This window comes from Populus euphratica, unplaced genomic scaffold (assembly GCF_000495115.2).
Source record: "Populus euphratica unplaced genomic scaffold, PopEup_1.0 scaffold10.1, whole genome shotgun sequence".
Taxonomy (NCBI): Eukaryota; Viridiplantae; Streptophyta; class Magnoliopsida; order Malpighiales; family Salicaceae; genus Populus; species Populus euphratica.
Genome location: NW_011499856.1, coordinates 409,984 through 426,847, shown reverse-complemented (window position 1 = coordinate 426,847; position 16,864 = coordinate 409,984). Strand labels below are relative to the sequence as shown.

The following is a 16,864-nucleotide window of genomic DNA, read 5'->3' as shown; positions in this document are numbered from 1 at the left end:
ATGAAAGTTGTAGGCATATATATTACATTTTCATCCATATAAAATGGACTTAAATCCAAGATCTACAACTCTAGATATGACTTAATTATTGAACAATGTTCCGGTTTAGGCTGCACCAGTATTTTTTTTTAAAAAAAAAGTTTGACCATCTCTTTGTCCTTTCAATTTCAGTTCTTAAACTTATTAATCAATCCTTTCATTTATGTGATAGGTCTGCATTTAAAATGAATATTTACCACAAATTAAAGTTATCCTAGGTTATTAGATATGTTATTAGAAAACATGTTTTAATTAAGGAGTTATTGATACTTCAAGTACAAAATGATAATATAAAATCTTGATAAAAATATATTTTTAAGTACTAATCAATTCGTTATACCGTCTTGATAAAAATATATTCTTAAGTACTAATCAATTCGTTATACCAGTTTAATGGTGATCTAAAAAATTTCACTTATATAATATTATTTTACATTAAAAAAAATCACCATCGGGGTAGCCGAAGAAGTAACCTCTTTGTGTATAAATATGGGATGTTTTAAATTCTTCAAGAGTTCATTAGTTTTGCGACCTGATATCTGCTGGTTGGCGGGTTGTAGATCAACTAGTCTTGAAGAATTTAGAACAATGCCGGTTATATATATATAACAGGGTTTATCTTAATCACCATGCATTAATTAATTAGTCAAGCCAACATTGATTCTACCATCCCAAGTGAAACAAAAATATTGACCACACCACAAAATCATGCCAGTAGTAATTAATTAGTCCGGCATCGTATTTGTCTTCTTTCATCCTCTCATCATGATCTCCAGTCCTTAATTAGTTACAGAAAGTTCATTAATTATAGTAATTATTCATAGATTCCAATGCATGCTTGCCGCTACTTACTTGGAATGTTTTAGTTTATAACTAGGCAGTTAATATAACTATGAGGAGAAGAATTTGGATGATAGTATTCATCGAACACAAGCTGTTAATTAGCAATTTGGCTATTTTATGAGATAAATTCATGCTTTCCGGAAAGAGCAATGGTAAATATTTTCGAATAAAACACCAGTACTTGTTACCATTTATAATTTTTTTTTTTTATCGTTTATCAAAATATTCAAAAAAGTTTTGGCCTAGACGTGAAGGGGGGATGTGAATCATTGAAACTCTTGAATATACTTCACTGAAAACAGCTACTTGCTTGCTATACAATTGGTACGTATACCTTACATGATATCTATCTTGCTAAAATTTGATGATGACATTGATTTAATGCACCCTTTATATAATAAAATGGCAGTCCAGATTTGTATCCTAATTTATTCTGCTCAATATACTCCTTAATTTTTTAAAAACACAAATTCCTAATGGATTAATTAATTATATGTTATGATTTCAAAGGAATGGTTTTTTTTTTTTTGTGGGGGGGGGGGGGTGTTTAACAAAAGAAGAGATCACTCAAACCTAATTTCTAAAGTATATGCAAAAAGAAGAGTCTCTTACGAGTAGTTGGAATTAATTTTATTATTTTCAAGAAACAAAAAAGATGGAAAAATAATAGAGATATCTAAAAAAAGACGTGTTTTTTTATCCTTTTTATTTTAATTAAATTGATAAAGGTTTATTTTTAAATTATTATAAAAACTGTCAAATTAAACATGTTTATATGTGCCCTTTTATTTTGAAACACTATCTAAACGCAATACAAAGAGTATTGAACCAAAAAGATATTAACTTCTTGGCTCCAAGCTTGTCAAACACAGTGTGATCGATGGCCTTTGAAAATTAAACACAGAACATACACTAACCAACCAATATAGAACCTCATCATTCTTCTCGCCCAAATCAAACAGCCGACGCCGCTTGATAATTACAACAACATAATGACAGTGAGCCTCTATTGGGATTGTGCATATGATCATATACATTTGGGAAATGTAAAAAAAAAAACTTATCACTAAATCAAACCAATCAAACTCTCCCTGGTTGTTCTTGAAAATTAAGTTTTCCTATTGAAATACTGAATTTGTCATTATACACTAGGTAGCCGTCTCAAGCTTACACCTTACAATTCACCATTTGGTCAAATATTATCATGCATGATCACAATTAGGACTAATGTCATGAGTTTAACTAACTTGTTCACTACCCGTGACCAAATAAAATTAATTTCCTGTGAAATTGAACATCAAGAGACAGAAGAAGGGCATTAATCTCAACGAAAAAAATAATAAAGAAGAGATGTGCTACAATTTCGTAATTTACTTTTGTTTACTTTTGATATCAGAATCTTATGCATAAGCTATGTTGTCCGGCCTAGCCAGATGTTGGCCTTTATATATATAAAATCATCAACACTATTAACCTAGTAAACTCTTCACCTCCCTTCCAACCAATTCCCATACCTCTCTCACATTTTCTCTCCGAGGAAACTACGTTAACTTGCTAGGTAAAAATACATGGGGGACTTGAAAACTTTGGCAATGGCAAGAATGGAGCTTGAAGAATTGTATTTAGGAATCCCAGATGATTCAGTCAACCTCACTTTTGAGGACCTAGCAATACATGTAAAACAACACACAAGTCGCGCTACATCAGAGAAGATCAACACCACAACTACCAGTTTGGAATCAATCCAAGAAGTCGGCCAAACCCCTAAACAAGCTGCTCCTCTAACCAAGTTGCCTAGCCTTGACTTCAACAAGGGTTTACAGGCCTCCAAAAACCATCACCAATCTCATCACCTTGATCATGTTGCTGAAGGGCACCCATTTGATAAATCTCATAAACATTACCTGCATGATGGGGCTCATCGTCCATATGGCAGTGGAGGTCAATATCATGATCAAAGCCATCATGGTCATGCAAATATAGGCACGAAAAGTCCATCAAAATCAAGGTTTGCAATGGAGAAAAGCAGGGCAAATGATGATGATGATGATGATGTGAGTGTTATGACCATGAATTCTGTGTACCAAGAAAGAAGTGGGAGACCTCGTCGCCCTGGAATCCCTCACTCCAATATTTGCACCGTTTGCTCTACTTACATCTATATTTTTCGACATCGTTGCTTGGTGAGTACTAAAACTATCTTTGTTTTTTCTTTTAATTAATCCCCAAATTAATTAGATGAAGAGAAATGCTTTCAATAGTGCTTGAATCCGATTTCTTTAAATAATGTTTCAACTAAATTTGCTTTTAATTATATCAAATATTTTTTATAAACTAGATTTGTTTTGAGTTCCATTATCTATCTTTATTTTTATTATTATTACTACTATTATTATTATTATCATTTCATTTTAGATCGGTTTATGGGATTTGATATAAGCTCTTATGAGCAAAGTCAAGTAAAATCTTGATATAATTGGACCCCGTTAGTGGATATACATGTAAGTGTATTGTAGATTCATATTTTTTGCAATAGCTAATGGCTATATGAGATTATAATGTTGTGTACAGGTTTGTGGAAGGGTTTTTTGCAGGAATTGTGTGAGCGTAGGAATGGGAGAGATGACAGAAGGAAGAAAATGCATCGGGTGTTTAGGAAGAAGGTTCAGCCAAAGGTAACAATTTCTAAGCATATTTCCTTCAAACTTATCTTAATTAAGAATTTTATTTATCAACATTTCTTTCATTAGATTTATCTGTCATTAATTAAAGGTTGTGTCTTTATTAATACAACCATATGCATGGTGCTGACCTCCACGTTAATAAACACACACCAAATCTTTAACTTGCATTGAAAAGAATCGAACTTTCTCCAATCCATGAATTAATTTGGACTAAGTTACAATTTCTTTTTTATCCTTAATCATAATTTATTTGATTGTCCATGCTTAGAGCTCAGTCATGATGCTATTATGACCCTGACAATTTCTCTTTCTGCATTTCTTTTTTCTAATTAAAACAATTCTCTATCATTCATCAGAAAATAGAAACAATCATTTTCTTGAACAAGCAGAATGGGAGTAACTAGTCTTCATCATATATAATTGTTTATGAAGTAGTAAATCAAGAGTATTAATTTAAGAAGATTCTGAAAATGATTAAGCATTTGAACCTGGATATTTTATAGTAGGTCACAATAAGAACAAATAGTCAAGCTCAATCTGCCAATGACAACAACACATTAGGAGAGGAATTACTCCTGCCGTCCTAATTAATAAATTAAACTTAATCAACCAAGGCACAAGAACATGACATCTTGCACGATATGTTAATTTGCGTGTCAAAATTCTATCGTTGATGGACGGCTTCAGCCTTTTTTTTTCAATATTTTATGCGTGTGTTTCGATTTTGTTATTGTTTTTGACAAAGATGAGACTGGGATGGAGCAAGAGTACCACTGTATCACATTCTAACATTTCGTCTGCTTGCTGTGGATTTGCGTAATGTTATTTATATAGGTACATAAATAGAGCAGGAATAGTAGGGTGCTGTTCAGGGTATCCTAGTGCTGTTAAGCAGGCAGAGCTCAAGTGGGCTGAGAAGGGGCCAAGAAAGGCAGGAGAAAGAGCATTTGGTCATAGCACCATGACCTCAAGATCAAGAAGCCCACTGACTCCAAGGACCCCAAGAACCCCACATAAGGCAGCTGGTGTTAGCATGAGCCAAGATCTTCCTTCTTTTGTAACTAGCGCACCTTATTCCCCTTATAGCACGCCTAAACATCACCACCTGCCCTTGTAGGAAGGGTCCTAATTCCTCTTCCAAATTTTATTTGGGTCTAAGATCAGTTTCTTACCGTGTTTGAATTAGTCATTTATATCGTTGTTCTTTCAATTTTTTTTGGTTAAAATCAAAATCTTTAAGGTTTCAGCATGTGAGCACATTAGGATGCTTTATGTTTGATTGTTCTTGTACTTGATATATTTTATTTACTAATAATTTGTGATTTAAATGTTGGATCATTTTTCTAAATTTAGGTGTACTATCTGTAAAATAATTATAAATTGGAGTAATGGTGTGACTTTTTGGAAAAGATGATAACGCAGCCACCAAGGCCTGCCACTGCCACCACCAGAAAAATCATCCATTAGCAAGTTACTAAGGCTATGAGAAGGAGAGGAACACAGTACAGAAGAAGAGCTTGAATATTTTACTCCCAATTTTGCCATGAAGTTTGCTCTGACGTTTCCATGCATGGCGTAATGTGTGTATAAGAGAGCAATGCCAAGCATGGTCAAGGAGCAGATTGATATCAGCAATGAGAGCACCATGAGGCTGCGCAGAAATTTGAAATAGCAGAGGAAACATGGAACGTGCTCCAAACTTCTCTGGCTTTCCAATAATCACGAAGAGCGTGAAGAATTGTTTCATGCCCCACATGACACCGGGTACTGATGCAGCCGAGCCTAATTAGATTAGGAATCAAAGAAAAAAAAAGACAAAAATTCCGGAAAAGGTTCAATAACAAGATCCCTAGACATATTATTATTTCATAATATTATTCTGCCAAAAATACTCCTCTAAAAAAAAATACATCAATTTAAATACGTCCATAACCAACCTTAATTAAAAAAGAAGAAAAAACCCAAATTAGATAGAAAAATAAGAAATAAAAAATGAAATTAAAGAGGAAAAATATTAAAACTAAAAAAACATGTTTTCAGCTTAATTTGAACGCCTTCCAAACCTTGGCTAATTACATCAAGCAGTCCAGATATAGAACTATGCTTATTGAATTTCCTTACTAAATTTGAGCACCATCTAGCTATTTGATTTATATTTAAGGCCACAGTAAAGGATACATGTCCAAAATCCATGGCCAGCAAAGAACTTGGTAATGAAAAAAAACTGGTTAGTTCAGATTTAATTTGTTTGTTCATTTGATCAAAAGTTTGGGCTCATCAAATCATTGCAGAACCTGCATGAATTATCATATTGTTGTCAAGAGCAAAAAATGTGCACGGCCCCCGCTCTAACCATGAGTCTTACCTATACCTTGATGGCTTGATCTATTTAGAGTTCAGAATTTTGGCAAACAAATCAGAAAGCTTTTACGATAAATAAAAAAAAAAAGTATATGAAACATTCCGAAAACTGGAAAACTTTTGAATATGTTGAAATATAAAAACACTTTTTTAACACATATGGTACCAAACACTTTTTTCAAGTATAGTAACAGTTGTAACAAAAGCTGACCCTTACACATCCTAAATATATATCTATCAATGTTTGTCCTACATCCTACTATAATGATTCCATAGAACCAAGACTTGACCTCCTCATAGAAACTTTGGTGCCAACAACCAGCTCACAGCTCCATTATTGAGTTTGATCGTCTCTTTAGAGCCTTAAGTTATCCACAGGCCCATTTTCTGGCGCCCGGACTCTCTTATTCGCCTCTACTAGGGCAGTACTAATGCTTGTCGGCATAAGGGGCATGATGAGTGCAGCAATAACCATTTGTCTATACACTTAACATGGAAACCATGGCTACATTGTGGTAGAACTCTTACCTTTTCGCCTTCCGAAAATTCTCCAAGACAAATAGGACAATCAGTACTGACCTGAATATGTAGTCCTGATTTATATGGCACCACCGGAATCTGCCCCAACGCACTCTTCTTCAGTTGTGTACTAGTAGCCGCAGCTAGGCGTGAAGCAGCCTGTTGTGGAGTCTCAAAGCCAATTCTATACCCGTTTCTTGTGGCACAACGTGCTATGGAATTTATCCCAAACGCACATACTAATGCAAATAGCAAAGCTACCAAAACCATCACCACTTTGCCATCAAAATTTGTACCAGTTCCGAGGATGTAATCGCTAGAGTTCCTGTCTCCTTGGTTAGAAGGTGACATTCTTGAATCCGTATCCAGGAATAGGCGGTGTGTATGGTATACTACTGAAGTCTCCATGGCTAGCTTGCCTCCTTTGATCGGTCGCGGCGGCCTCAAGAAAAGCATATACTTGGTCAGAAAGATAGAGAAAGGGTAGTAATGTTTGGAATTATAATTATCTTAATTAAACTAGGACAATAGAAAGCAATAATACACCAAATTGATCAGAAATGGTCCTCTCTAGCCACATTCAAATACTTTGCGAGAAGAAAGATAGCAGAGGAATATAGAGCCTGTCTTACCTAATTAGTGGTCATTGAATTACATGTGCAGAGATATTCCAAAAAGAGAAACAGAAAAGACATTCTAGATAATTTTGAGTCGAGTGTGTGGTTGTGCATGCTTTAAGTTTAAATAGAGGACATTGTGTGGTTCCATCATGTTGAAAAATTATTCCCTGTCTTGAGGATTGATTTTTGGGCCTTATCAAATCTGCTCTAGCTTCGCATCCTTTCAAAATCAAGCTGGTTTTGATTAGGAACCTCTCTTTTAGCTAATCAATTGTTATGACAAATTTGCAGTAATTATTAAAGAATGTTGCAATAAAAAATAAACTAGAAAGTTTGGCAATATGCTTATATCTACAAGAGCGAAAAGGTTTTTATTTTCATTATATTAAAATAAACTTACATCATATATATTTATAATATACTTTAAACCGTCTAAGATATTCTACCCGCTAAATGAATATTGATAATTTTTCTACAATATCCCATTATTATATAGCAAGGGTGTTGCCCCCAAACCCCATGTATATTAATTGTCCATGGTAAGAAAACAGAAAATAAATTCTAATATGAGCTACAAAACACAACAATTTTCATCTTGATGAATATTTTTGCCTCTTATGAGAAATAGATAAGGAAATAATAGGTTAGGATATCTTCTATCTCGTATCTAAAAAAATATATTAATCAAGTTCAAGAAATGTTTGAACTTATCTATGGTAATAAGATTTGTTAATATATCTATGTGCTTGATCCTTATATAATTCACTTAGTTCTTTGTCAAGTAAATGATACTCTAATTGTCTCAACAGAACTGAATTCCATATTGTTGAATACCCAACTTTTTAATCAAACCTGTAAGCTACAAGGCTTTCTTGACAGCCTCGACCATGTATTCTGACTTAGTAGTATAAGTAGAGACTAAATCATAGACTTCCAACAAATAAGCCCTTCTATCAAAGTAATTACATAACTTGTAATATATCTTTTCTCGCCTAAATCCCTGCATGTACATATCCCACAACTAAAGGATTACATTATTGTATATTAAACATGATAATTTGTAATACCCTTTAAATATTTGAAGATCCACTTGACTGCATCTAAATGATGTCATCCTGAATTTGATAAAAACTTGCTCATCATATTGACTATGTGTGCCAAATATGGTCTTGCACGGACTATACTATACATTCAACACCCCAGTATACTACAATAAGGTATTTCTAACATGTTTTTCACTTCATCATCTATCTTTGGGCACTATATAATAAATAATCTGAAATGATTTGCTAAAAATATACTTATTGGTTTTGCATTATCCATGTTGAACCTTCATGCTCTTTACAGTACTTAAATCCTTCATGTCAAATTCATTACTCAACAAAGTCTTCAACTTATTGGCCTCACTTGTATTCTTTGTAATAATCAATACATCATCCATATAAAACAATAAAAAAAAATTAAAAGAATCATTATCAAGACTCTTTACATAAAAACAATAGTTATACTAACAACTTTTGTAGCCAATATTAACCATGTAGGAGTTAAATCACTTATACCACTGTCTTAGATACTATTTCACTCTAAACAGTGATTTGTTCAGATTGACTAAGCTCTTCTAGCTATACCATGTAAATTTGTTCCTTTAAATCACCATAAAAAATAGTTTTCTTGACATTTATATACTTTAACTACATATCAAAATATGTTATCAAGTTTAATTACCCTAATGAAAGTATGTCTAACTACATGAAAAAATATCTCATTATAGTCAACCATTTTCTTTTGTGAGTAACTCTTTACTACTAGACGAGCCTTGAACTTCAAACTCTTATTTTCTAATATTGCTTGTTTTTTCTTATATATTTGTTTGCATCTTATAACCATCTTCCTCTATAAAAGTTCAGCCAACTTTCATGTATGGTTCTTATACATAGACTTCAATTCTTCTTCTATAGCACTCATTCATTTACTTTTATATTGGTTGTGTAATGCCTTCTGAAAAGTAGTAGGATTCCTGTTACTAATAATAAGTGTATAAGAGACTAAACCTTTAAAACCATACCTAATGGGTAACCTGATAGTTCGTATGGACCTACCTAAAGCTATATTGACATGTTGTTCTTCTAAACTAGAACTCTATGAATTATCAATGGTTTCTTCTTTAATATGAGTATTTAGCTCCTTCTACACCTTATGGTTATTATTGCTGTAATTTTCTAATACTTGTTTCTTTTCTTTCTCAGTACACTACAACATGACTTTTTTAAATTAAAAATTACATCCTTACTAATTACTAACTTGTTTGCCTTTGGATCTTGGATCCTGGAACCTTTTACCCTTTTCTGATACCCTAAAGAGACATATTATTTAGACATCACATCAAACTTTAACCTTTTTATCACTAAAAACATGCAAAGACATTCAAACACTCTCAAATTAGAGTAGTCTAAAAGACTATTTGTCTATATTTTTTGTACTACTTTCTTATCTAAAATTGTCTTAGATGATTTGCTAATTAAGAAACATGTCATATTCACTATTTATGCCCAGAAGTTCTTAGCAAGCCCTGCATTCAACCTAAGACACCTTGTTTTTCTAGTTATTGTTTTGTTCATCATTTTCACTACATTATTTTGTTGTGGTGTTATACATATTATAGAGTGTTTCTTAATCCCATGTTATTCGTATAATTCTATTAACTTTGAATTTGTGTATTCAATACCATTGTCTAACTTGAGGAATTTGATCTTCCTCTCTAACTGAATTTCTACTTCTAATTCCCATACCTTGAACTTGACAAATGTTTTTGACTTGTGTTGCATGAAGTACATAGTAAAAAATACATGTATCTAATTTTAATATATATATATATATATATATATATATATATATATATCATTTATGTAATAGTACTTTTAATTACTAAACCTAAAAAATCTACATGAACATAGTAAAAAAAAAAAACCCATTTCTTATGCGTGGTTGTCTTGAATTGCACCTTATTATATTTTTCTAGAACATAATACTTGTAGAAATCAAGTTTGCATGTTTTGACACCTTTCAATATTTTTTTTCTATGAAGCTCTATCATCTCACGCTCACCCATATAGTTTAATTGCATGTGCCACAAGACATTATTATCTAAATTAGATTCTATAACTACAACTCCACCTATAATTATGGTACCTAACAATCTATAAATATTTTTTAATAATCTCTATCACTTCTTCATTATCATATTACATTTACTAATCTTCAGTACTCCACTTTCAGACTACTTGAAATTGAACCCATTATGATATAAAGTTCTTAATGAAATCAAATTATTCTGCAAATCTAGTATATGTCTAACACACATACAAAGTTCTAACAACATCATCAAACATTTTAATTTTAATATTTCTTATTCGAACAACTTTGTATGGATCATCATTACTCATAAAAAAATAAACCAGAATTAACTAACTTGTAGTTATCTAACCAATCTTTATTGGGTGTCATATGGTAAAAATATATCTAATCTAATATCTAAGAATTTATGGGATGCTCTGTCATTCCACTCCACTCTAACATCGATTTATGAGCCACAAACTACAACATCAAACATGCTTCAATAATTAAGAATTAGATCATAATCAAATAAGCATTTATATCTATTTTATATCTTTATGTATGACATTTCTTCTTAGAAGAATGTTCATAGTCATATGAGGATCGATTAACTACTAAATATTCTATGACTAATCAAATGATAATGTTAGCTTTCTTCATCAACATGTTTCCATTATCACAACAAAATTGAAATAATACAGGGTAAATTTCTTCCATCCCTATGAAAATTCAATAAAAAATATGATGTGATCTTTGAAATGTGATTACATATTAAATATTAGTCTTCATCAAATTACTTATAATAGGTTGATGAATGGAACTTTGCATTTGGTTTAGAAAGTTTTAGTCCTTTTAATTAACATGTTATGACTCATTTATGCCCTAGGCTTCAATCAAGATCTATCAATATTATTCAATCTTGTTCTTGCCTCTTCAAGAAAGGGTTATAGGCCTTATTGCTTGGTTTTGTTGTAAACTCCAAAAATAACAATGAAATCAATCTTTTTAAAGCTTGTAATTATGATTTGTAATTATAATTTGTGAGGCTTTGGCTACTCTTATAATTAAGAATTATGGGCTAATTGGAGGAACACTAGGCTAACTTTACAATTTTAATCATCCAATATAATGTTTTTGAAATCATCAATGATGACACTAAAGCCATTACACAACATATAAAATCAACGTAGTATTTTTCAGTTGTCATTTATTGTAGTTAAGTTGGGGAAAAAAGTTTGGTAACCTGTTCAAAATAATGATTTTAAAAACCCAATACACTTAAAACTTTGATCTTAATAAAGTTAAGAGATTATTTAGTAGTGTGGTGGTTTTTGTTTTTTGCACAACAATAAAAAAAATATTCGGTTAGCCAAATGGGTTTTACTTTTTGTATTGAATCTTATACATAATTGCATTTCAATTCTTAATTTTATAGAAGCTAAAATGACTTACTTTTAATTTATAAAGACATATTTTTCATTTACTTTGTATGAAAAAATTTATTTCACAACAGTACTAATGCAATAACTTATTTTTTAAAATCTAGTTCTTTAAAACCACAACTAAAATTGTTTTTTTTTTTAATAAAAACTAACATAAATTTGATTTTTTAAAAAAATATTATAGTTTTAAAAGTAAACCATAGTTTTTTCATGGGAGTTTTTAGAAGGAAACAAATATAATCATTCTTTTAAGTTGTTAAAAAATTTTAGGTGAAATTTTATTCTTATCCTTTCTCTTTCCTTCTCTTTCCATGTTTGTGTTTTTCATAAGTTTTATTATTATTTCTCTTTCATATTTAACTTGTTTAACTTAGATTTTATATTTCTCTTTCCAAATTAAAGACATCATAATAATAATAAAAAAATGAAAGGAAGAAATCATGAGAAATATATATATTGAGAGAGAGGGAGAGGATGTTTTTGTTGCCAATAGGTTTTGTTAATGAAAAAAAGGTTTTTAATACACCATCAATCATAATAATAATAATAATAATAATAATAATAATAATAAAAGTAATTCATTCATACAAAAGCTAAAAATTCTTAAACTAAATTTACTCTCTCTCTCTCATGTTTACTCTCTCTCTCTCTCATGTTTTTTTATGAAATTCTTACCTTTTTACTTCATTAAATCTCAAGGAATTCACTAAATTAATCTTCATATTAAACATCTATTCCGCACATTATTGTGCATTTTGCTAAACTAACTCATCAAACTACTTCCCCATGTTTTATTAACAAATTCATGAGTATCTTGATTAAAAACAGTTGGATCTCTTTATATAAAAACTCCTAGATTAATCAAGAAAAATTATTGACATGATAATTGATAATTAATATGTTAGTTTATTATAAAATTTACAACGCAAGATGCTAATAATTGTTAGATCCAATTCAAAAACTAACCTAAAAAGAACCTAAATTATCAGCATCAAGTTAATTATTTTTATTAAAATAATAACCTTTTTTTAAGATATTAATCCCATTGGGTTTGGAATATGTTTAACATGGTAATCAAGCTTTGTCAAATAAATTTCTTATATAATTTAACTAAAATTTCCTTCTATCTCATGTTTTGGATTCAAATTAAATTCATTAAGTACGACCAAACTTAATAATTATAAATATTCCGCTGCCATACCATATCAACTAGTAACAGAAATTTTTTATTTATTCAAAAATGAGTAACTAATTAATCATATAGCCATTGGAGTTGATTTCCAAACTAATTTTTTATAAAAAATATTAATTTTTTTTATATATTTTTTAAATAATTTTAATATATGAATATAAAAATATTTTTTAAAAAAAATTATATATTTTTAACTGAATTTTTTTTTTCTTCTGAAAACATTGTCCAATGTTAATAAACAAATATTAATATCAAGTGATTGTTTATTTTTATGTTTTAAAAATATTTTTGAAAAAGATAATTTTTTTATATTTTTAAATTATTTTAACGTATTAATATAAAAAATGAAATTTAAAAATAAAGGATATTATTTTAATATATTAAAAAAGAAAGTAATCATAACCGCCCTTGCAAGACAAAAGGCAGATGAAACCTTATTTAATCCGTCCTTGTTAGTTAACATCACCAAAATCATTAAAATCTCAGAGCACAAAAATGGAAACTCGACAGACGACACGGCACTACACCTCACACTAATAATTAATTATTACACACTGCCACCAAAGAAAAATCAAAAATCAAAAATCAAAAATCAAAACCTTGTCTTTTTCTTTGTTTTTCTCCTTTTTCGCTTCTCAACCATTTCTTCTTCAATGGAAACTCGAGATCAACTATCTAAACCACCACAAAATTCAGATCCACAAAAACCCAACAACCCCAACCCTAACCCCACTGTATCACCTTCATCTTCTTCTTCTTCTTCTTCAATGTTCAACAACATTCGAGGTGGAGCCCACCATCGGAGGGCACATTCAGAGATGAGTTTTAGATTACCAGAAGACATGACATTGATGATGACGGATCTCCATCCCTCAGATCAAATCAATGGCGGTAATGGTAATGGTAATGGTGGGTCTTCAACAGGAAGCTTAGAAGAGATCGGATCAGAGGATGATTTGTTCTCTACCTACATCGATGTTGATAAGCTAACTGGAGGCAATAATGGGAATGGAACTGGAGTGGGAAATCATAATGACAATGATAATACCTTAAATGGAGAGAAAGGTGGGGTTTCGAGTGCGGGTCCCGGTACTTCTAGGCCTAAGCATAGGCATAGTTATTCGGTGGATGGGAGTGTCTTTGGTGGGGGAGAGGTGATGGAGGCTAAGAAAGCAATGCCGCCTGATAAGTTAGCCGAGCTTTGGTCTATTGATCCTAAAAGAGCTAAAAGGTGCGAACTTTTTTGTTTTCTGATTATGGGTTTTGCTTAACGTTTTGACTTTTATAGGAAAAGGGTGTGCATTTGTTTTCCATTTGAGATAGTGTATGTTTTTCGTTTTATGGTTTAATTGTTGTTGAATTTGGGTGTGGAAGATGGGGAAAGTGTGATGCTTGCAGAATTTAAAAATTTGTTTTTGGGTTGAGAATCTTGGTTTTGATGTGTCAAACTTTGTTACAATCTGTCACATTACTGTTAAATTGTCAATGTTTTGACCTGCCTGTTGAATTGTTGGATCGTGGGATTTAAGAGTTTTTTGCTACTGTCTGATATTGAATAGTGATGAATTGTAGTATTGGTGGCAAATGGGTACTCTTGTAAATAATTGAACCCTACGAAGAATTTAAGAAACCAGGTTACCGTCTGATATTGGTTTTGATTGGCTTGTGAGCGTTAGTTGTTTTCTTCATCTTATACTGGCTTGCCATTCACCAACCACTTTATCATACCTGGGATTTAAGTTATGTTGGAATACATGATTTAGGAAATGTTAGTGAGTGTTCTGTTTTAGGTGATTGGATCTACCATTTAACATTGGGAATTTTAAAGGGCATTTAAATGTTTAAAAGTACAGCCACCTCAAACATACTTTTCATAGTTTTCTTTTAATGATGATTTTGAATGTATAAACGAAGACAAGCAAAGACATGCATACTCGTCTCTGGATTTATTTTTCTTCAAAAAATTTGGCTGTTCTTTTGCTTATGCTGACAGCATAGTCGTTGGTTCACAGGATACTTGCAAATAGGCAGTCTGCTGCTCGCTCTAAAGAGAGGAAGGCCCGATACATACTAGAACTTGAGCGCAAAGTTCAAACCCTCCAAACAGAAGCAACCACTCTTTCTGCACAACTATCTCTATTTCAGGTTTGTACTTGTAAGTTGAAATTTCAGCATGGATTTTTTCTACCTTGGTTATATTTGTATAACCTATCTATACCTCACCTGTCTACTGCAAGGATGGCTCTCGTTAATACAATCCATGTTCATTGGATGGATGATCATGTTAATGCCTAGACAAACAAAAATATTTTGTTTATGATATAGTAAATGATTTTGTTATTGGATGGTGATTCTCATGAAACTTTGTTTAGCTAATAATCGGATCACAAAACCTTCCTCTCCAAGAAAGCTCTTTCACAAGGCAAGCTTGAAGATGCAAAAAGATTGCAAGTAAAGATTTACTTTGTCCACATCTCTTGCATTATCATTGAATTTTCAGTACTTCTACTTAAGAACACCATTTCTTTTTTCTATCAGTTTCTTCTTATCACGTCACTTCATTGTCTGCGACAGTGCTTGGTCCAATTTTAGTGCTCTGCTACTTTTGGATTTTGGTCAGGATGATGATTCTGTTTCTCTTCTTTCTCATATAGAGGGACACTACTGGTCTAAGCACAGAAAACACTGAGCTTAAGCTTCGGTTACAAGCTATGGAGCAACAGGCCCAATTGCGTGATGGTAAGTGGGATGCCTGCTTTCTGCTTATATCACGTGTGCTACCTGATACATACTGTTTGCTTTTCTTTGGTCATTTCTTCTTTTCAATTTGTTATTTAATGTTAGGACATCATATTTGGTTGAAATAGTGGTAGATCTTATTTTGTTTTTTATTATTCTGTAGCTCTGAATGAAGCACTAAAGAAGGAAGTAGAGAGGCTCAAGATTGCCACTGGGGAAATGTTAAGCCCTTCCGATTCATACAACTTGGGAATGCACCAAATGCCCTTCACCCCGTCCAACTTTTTCCCACTTCCTTTGCAACCAGGAACTGCTGGTCACCCAAACATGCAATTACCTTCATTTACTCATTCTTCATCTAGTATGTCCACCCGTCATATACATCAGGTTGATTCTCAGAGTCTCTCAGACTATATACAGAATGACCCTATCAGACAGTTGCAGGGGCTTGATATCAGCAACAAAGGATCAAATATTGTAAAGTCAGAAGGTCCCTCGCTTTCTGCAAGTGAAAATAGCTCCACATTTTGAGGCAAACTGGCTGCTGACTAGCTGACTTTTCCATGGTGTGCCTGTGTGCTAGATTGTTTATAGACTGACATCCAGTCACTTAGAGAAGGTTTCTATTATGATTTCATTATTCATTCCATCCATGCTGTGGGGTCAATTCCTAATTATTTATTCATAGGGTTCTCCAGAAAGGGAAGCACCCTGGTTTTGATGCAATTTGTAAGGGTTCTTTGTTTAACATGGGATTTTGTGGTGATATAGAACTTAATGGAATGTAAGGTCATTCCTATAGGATGTCAAGATATCATGGGATATTATGCTGTTGTTGTCCGATTCTTTGAATCTCATTTCATTTCCTGGATTGATTGAAATGAACTCCATTTACTCCCTCTCCTCACTCGTGTGGGGGTGTCTTTTTTTTTTCCTGCCTTCACACTGGATGTTTCCGGCACTTATGCCAGCTGTGGCCCCAATAATTTTCTCCAGGAAATTTAGCATTTTTTTCATGAAGTGAAGAGCTAAAGAACTCCATTGTTTTCTCTGTGGAGGAAATTGCCATAGGAAAAACCAAGGTGTTTCGATTCCTGTCAGTAAATTGGGTGCTTTAACATGGGACATAACTAAAGCCCCATTTGCCATCCGTCTACGGGTTGCCGGCTTGGAGAATACTCTTGACTAATTATAGGAGAGGCTGAGGAATGTTTCTTTTTATGCAAATTCACAAGACCATTGAAGGACGCATGAGGTTTGGCAGTTGGTGGTGTGACTAGTAAACAACATCAAAAATCAAAATTGAAAAGT

The 16,864-nt window shown here is 32.3% G+C and overlaps 3 protein-coding genes across 4 annotated transcripts; 2 read left to right on the top strand and 1 right to left on the bottom strand.

Annotated features, from left to right (window-relative positions):
• The first annotated feature begins 2,450 nt into the window (after positions 1-2,450).
• LOC105123231 (uncharacterized) lies at positions 2,451-4,704 on the top strand. The gene is made up of 3 exons (XM_011022742.1): positions 2,451-3,065; positions 3,454-3,557; positions 4,401-4,704. The coding sequence occupies exons 1-3, from the start codon at positions 2,451-2,453 to the stop codon at positions 4,681-4,683; spliced, it is 1,002 nt and encodes a 333-aa protein (XP_011021044.1). The 3' UTR covers positions 4,684-4,704.
• Positions 4,705-6,045: 1,341 nt separating this feature from the next.
• Positions 6,046-7,173, bottom strand: LOC105123230 (RING-H2 finger protein ATL74-like). The gene has a single exon (XM_011022741.1). The coding sequence runs from the start codon at positions 6,900-6,902 to the stop codon at positions 6,345-6,347; it is 558 nt and encodes a 185-aa protein (XP_011021043.1). The 5' UTR covers positions 6,903-7,173; the 3' UTR covers positions 6,046-6,344.
• Positions 7,174-13,289: 6,116 nt separating this feature from the next.
• Positions 13,290-16,403, top strand: LOC105123228 (transcription factor RF2b-like). Of its 2 annotated transcripts, XM_011022740.1 has the most exons (5): positions 13,290-13,705; positions 13,739-14,045; positions 14,827-14,959; positions 15,469-15,553; positions 15,717-16,403. In XM_011022740.1, exons 1-5 carry the CDS (start codon positions 13,468-13,470, stop codon positions 16,082-16,084), a joined length of 1,131 nt encoding a protein of 376 aa, XP_011021042.1. In that variant the 5' UTR covers positions 13,290-13,467; the 3' UTR covers positions 16,085-16,403. The 2 variants fall into 2 exon arrangements, with proteins under 2 accessions (XP_011021042.1, XP_011021041.1); XM_011022739.1 differs by having other exon boundaries at positions 13,291-14,045.
• Positions 16,404-16,864: the final 461 nt, after the last annotated feature.